General features: G+C 29.9%; 1 protein-coding gene across 1 annotated transcript; it reads right to left on the bottom strand.

Annotated features, from left to right (window-relative positions):
- Positions 1 to 216: 216 nt before the first annotated feature.
- On the bottom strand, positions 217 to 5,020 carry LOC145577832 (uncharacterized). Its single transcript, XM_081635266.1, has 4 exons — positions 4,823 to 5,020; positions 4,516 to 4,760; positions 2,591 to 2,657; positions 217 to 678 (listed from the first exon to the last, which is right to left on the bottom strand). The coding sequence occupies exons 1-4, from the start codon at positions 5,018 to 5,020 to the stop codon at positions 217 to 219; spliced, it is 972 nt and encodes a 323-aa protein (XP_081491392.1).
- Between the last annotated feature and the right edge of the window lie 322 nt (positions 5,021 to 5,342).

The raw sequence follows: 5,342 nt of genomic DNA, 5'->3' as shown, positions 1-5,342 counted from the left end.
AACAATAAATAAGCCTCAAAAAAGCACAAGCAATGCAAAGTAAGGCCTAAAACCAATTTTATTATTTTTATTTTTCACTAAGATATACAGGGTGCCCCACCTATCACAACAAGGGAGGTCAGGATCAAACCCCCGTCACTCAGGGGAGATGGAGGGACTAACCATCTCTCCACTCCTTGATACTTAGACCTAAAACCAGTTAGATCAAGAAAGCAATTACTCTTCTCCATCATAAGCAATTCGATAAGCAATAGCCATGCCATCGGGCATTTCAGCAGAATAGAAGCTTTGACCCTCCACAGGTGGTGGAGTTTTACCTCCTGATCCAAAAATAAGATCCAACAAAAAACCACTGGCAGCAATGAAGAGAACCCCGGACGCAGTGCCCACCACTAACCTGGCAACTGCGACAATGACCGTCTCTAGTTCTATATCTACCATTGCTTCGGTCACTGCTGCTTCTACCAGCACCTGTACGGTGAAGGCACCAATCTCGGATATTGTCGATAAGGAGTCTCGCACAATAGTCTCAAGTTGGTGTTCAACTGTAAATATGTCCCATACCATTAGACCTGCGCACACCAGTAGCACTGCAACCCCGGCTCCTCCACCTAAAGATTCTAATAAATTTTCTGGTAGCACTGCTCTCTCGGAATCTCTAATGATACTATTGTACACCTGAGAGTCGCATTACATAGAGAATTATGTCAGGCACTTTAGATACTTGATCCATCAAATAATTTAATTGGTAATTTATACCTTCCGGCACAATCTCATTTGTCCATCTATTGTACAAGTTTATACGAAGATGAATAAACTATATGATAATGGTGTTTAGTAATCTCTCTATCCCTATTTTTTTTCCACATTGTCAAAATTTGGGTCAAACTATATAAACTTTGATCATTAATTTTCATTATTCTACAAGAGATATATAGTCAAGTAAGATTTTGTTTAATTTGTCTCAATATATAATTTATTAATACTATTTTTTTTTATATATATATAAATATTACACGTATGAAAATGTAGATATAGTTTAATTTTAACACGTGTATTTGAGACTGTAAAAAGTCAGGTGAAGCAAAAAAAAAAAAAAAAAAAAAAGAAGAGTAGTACTCAGGTGGACAATAAAAAACAAGATGGATAGTAGGGTTTTGTTGATTTAAAACAAAACAAAAATATCAAAAGTAAATTAATAAATTGTTGATGCCATCAATAAACTCACATGTAATGATGTAAATATTAAATGAATAACATAAACTAGGGGTGCTAGGATGTGTAACACATATTGATGAAAAAAAGGGGTGAGTCTGGGCGCATAGCGCCTATGGGCGAGCTATGTAAATAGGAGGGTAAGGAAGTAATTTCCGCTGATTCAATATTTGCTTCTAGAAAAAGCTGACTTTCTAGTGATACATTATAATGTATCATTATGTACCATTATGTATCTATAATGTACCACTAAAGTATAAGTTGTCTGAATAGTATTTTTTGTGGACTATTACGAGTGTAGTGGTATTTTTTACCATCATACAAGTTTCAACTTCTAGAAAAAGCTGACTCTCTAGTGGTACATTATAATGTATCATTATGTACCATTATGCATGTATATTGTACCACTAAATTATAAGTTATCTGAATAGTACTTTTTAATTGCAAAATTGTCATCCTATATGCGCTGAAATCAATAGGCGCTATGCGCCGAGACTAACATCATCGACAATGTTGGAAGATGTATCATCGGGGTTAAGGTCTAGCGCATAGCTCCTATATGCAATATTGCATATAGGATGACAATGTAGTAATAAAGTTGAAGTTGTTGTGGGAGTATAAAGTATCATTTAATAGGTAAATAGCACTATTAAATGTAGTAGTGGTATAAAATATTATGCTAATAGTACAAATAAGTATGTAAATGGTAAATCAAAATATTATACTATTATGAGATATAATAGTACTATTAAGACATAAATGGTACAATGTACATGTATAATAGTACAAAAAGTGTACCACTGAAACCATAAAAAGTACCATTCTGAATGTGCTTTTTCACTTTTGCCCTCCTATATACAACAAATGCATATAGGGACTATGCGACAAGATGCACTCAATAAAATACATTCACTTCATTAAATTTAGTAGCTATTGCCCTCGTTATCAAAATATAGTTTTTTTTTTTTTGTTTTGTTTTTTTTGTTTTTTTTAACTTAACTTGATGAAAGAGTCGAACAATATATATATATATATATATATATATATATATATATATATATATATATATATATATATATATATATATATATATATATATATATATATATATGGCGGGAACCTCTCACATGTCTTCCTGACCCGGTTTAGCGGGTTAGGCATTTCGGAAGTGAGGAGGTGTGTGTGAGAAGGGTAAGAGAATTTCCACCGGAAAGTATCTCTAGTTTGTTTTGATCCTATAATCCCATGGTTGTAAAATATGCAAACTTTACCTCTAAACCAAGCTATACTTGGTGAACAACAATTTTATTTGGGTACAAGAGTTAATATGAAAAAAAACATTACTAAAAAGTAATAAAATAAAATGATTGCATACCTTAACCTTCTGAATATCTTCCAATCCCTCAAATTCAGTTGACGTATACCCGAGCCGGTTCTTGTAACTACATCACATTAATAAGAGAGATGCTTAGTCCTTCCAACCAAAGTGTGATGTACTCAGTGATATCTAAAACTAGAGTGCTCTCATGCAAAATGTACGGGATATATGTTATACAAAAAGTTATTAAAAATTATAATAAAATAATTATATTTTAATATAGAAAGTTGATGTGAATATAATACCTAATTTATATGACAGGACACACCGTGTGTGGCCAAGTATTAAAGGAGCTACATGTTCAGTGTTATAAATGTTATATGGGTTACTCCGTTAGCGTTTTTTTTTGTTACTCGTTTAGTGTTATAAGGGTTATTCCATCAGTGTTATAAAAGTTACTTTTTTTTTTATTTTTTTATTTTTATGTATGTGATACAATTTGTTATTTAATTCATTATGTATAGTATGTCATTTAAAATTTTTATTTTAACATAAATGATGAATTTCCTCTCTTTTATTATATATTTATATAAAATTTATAATCTCAAAAGATAATATTTTATATATAATTAATTTAAATATTAAAATTCATTCGACAATTTTGCTTATGTGGAATTTGAATTATTTATTTATAAAAGAAATTGCAAAGTTTTTATTTAATTGGCTATAACTAAAATTTATTATCCTACATGGCGCATTAAGAAATTTTTTAATTCTATATGGCTCTCTAAAAACTCGGGAAAAAAACTCTCTTCTATATCTATAACTAATACTAAAATAACAACCGCTAACATCATCCTATTATAAAATTGGACACATGTCATGTTGTGCTTAAAAAATTTCCCTCCAAAACTCTAAATGATGTCATTATTTAATGATTTTATTATATTTTATTTATTAAAATGTTGGTCAGCTATATTATTTGTAGTATCAATTTTCGAAAAAGAGTCTATTCTCCCTAACAATAATAATTTAATTTTTCTTCATTAGATAACTCATTTGCCATTCAATTTTTCTACGAGCTCTATTTTTTTCAATATTTGGTTTATTATTTGTTTTGGGATTTTTTTTTTTAATTTTGATATGAAATAATCAATAAATTTAGAAAATTTTATTTGTTCAAATTGTGCATCGCACAAGACTAATCTAGTATATACTAGTTTTGTGCCCTGGCGATGCCTGAATTGTTGATAAAATTTTAGGATAAACTTTTTGGTTTGAATGATAAATATGGTCAAATAAACCTTTTGATAATGCATAATATTAAAAAAAAAAAAATAATATGATTAGCATTAAATAAATAAAAAATTATTGAAATGCTTTTTAAGAGGAAAAAAAAACCGTAATGTTCTAAGACCTTGCTAACATTGATTTGAATTCTTTTAATTTTCCCTTGTATTGTACATTTTCTAAAGTGTCTTAATTTTAGTAGTTTTTTACTTTTTTAATTTCATTAACAAAATTACAAACATACAAAAAAATATTACAACCAAATATGAAGAAAATCTGTTCAAAGCTTTTATTGAAATCAATGGTAAACTAAAAAAAAAATAATGATACATAATATATTTATAATTATAATTACGTGGTTACTCATATAGGATTAAAATTCTATTGTTAATTGGATATTCATATTAATTATAATATGTGGTGTGTTACTGCAGTAAGTAAATTTATTGTCAATAAAACGAAATATATTTTTCTAAAGAATTATAAATTATTTTATGTATATTTTTTTGATCTTAAATAAATCTATCCAATCTAATCTAATGTGGCATATAATATAATCACAATATTACCTATTTGTCACCTACCGTTAGGTTATATAACATAAATCATATGATTTTGAAACACAAAAAACAAAAATCTAGAAAACACAACGATACTAAACTGAATAGATAGTATAGAACGAATTGACATACTCATTGAGCATATCCGGAAATGTGGTGCCCGTTTCCTTGAGACTTTGGGAAAATAACTTTGAAGCAAGTCGAGCAGATCCACTTCTGCTTTTTAGTGCGATCTCCAATGTCTCCTTCTCGAAAATCTTAGCTTCATCAAGCAAACGTTCAATCTCAACCTTGTCTTCTATATTCACAAGTTTAGCCTTCATATCGGCGTAGTGAGTCCGAACTTTGCTAACAGCGCTCGCTCGCAAACAACAGTTCTGATACACTGCATGCTCATATTCATAAAATATTTTAAATAATTATGGATGCTCTCGGCTACATCGGCCTTCGTTTCGTGATCCTTGTACTTTTTCTTGATATCGTTAGCATCTTCAAGCAAGCTTATCACATTATCATAGGCTTCACGGCATTGTTTCAGGTATTTGTTACGTTCAGGCTCTGAATCTATATTTGCCATCAGTGGTTCTTCTTGAATCAACAATATCTTAGCAAGCCTCCGCAGTTGCTTGTCGTCCATTAATATCGCAACATCATTTTTTGATTCCATTTCGGCTACTATGCCGATCAGAGCGAGTTATTCAATTTATACAATAATTCTTCTTTTAATTCAAAATCAAACAAGGAAAATTTGTCCACTACTATCACGTATTAATGTCATTTTCAAAATTACTACCGCGAATTAAAAACTTGTGACTGAATGCTATAAAAATCTTAAAAAAAATTTATCTTATTACCAAACTCCACTTTAAACCATTTATGACGTCACATGTTCTTCTTAACCCACGTTTTGATTAACCATTTAAAGACAATAAAATATAAATTTCCCCTAACCTATGGTT

The sequence above is a fragment of the Chenopodium album genome, chromosome 14, assembly GCF_948465745.1.
Source record: "Chenopodium album chromosome 14, dcCheAlbu1.1, whole genome shotgun sequence".
NCBI classification, from domain to species: domain Eukaryota; kingdom Viridiplantae; phylum Streptophyta; class Magnoliopsida; order Caryophyllales; family Amaranthaceae; genus Chenopodium; species Chenopodium album.
This window is presented reverse-complemented; position numbering and strand designations above follow the sequence as displayed.

Excerpts from the sequence above, each read along its gene's own strand:
- LOC145577832 (XM_081635266.1), bottom strand. The coding sequence starts at position 5,020 with ATGGACGACAAGCAACTGCGGAGGCTTGCTAAGATATTGTTGATTCAA. Across the intron at positions 4,761-4,822 it reads ATCACGAAACGAAGGCCGAT|AACTGTTGTTTGCGAGCGAG; the intron begins GTAGCCGAGAGC and ends GCAGTGTATCAG. Across the intron at positions 679-2,590 it reads AAGATATTCAGAAGGTTAAG|GTGTACAATAGTATCATTAG; the intron begins GTATGCAATCAT and ends TGCGACTCTCAG.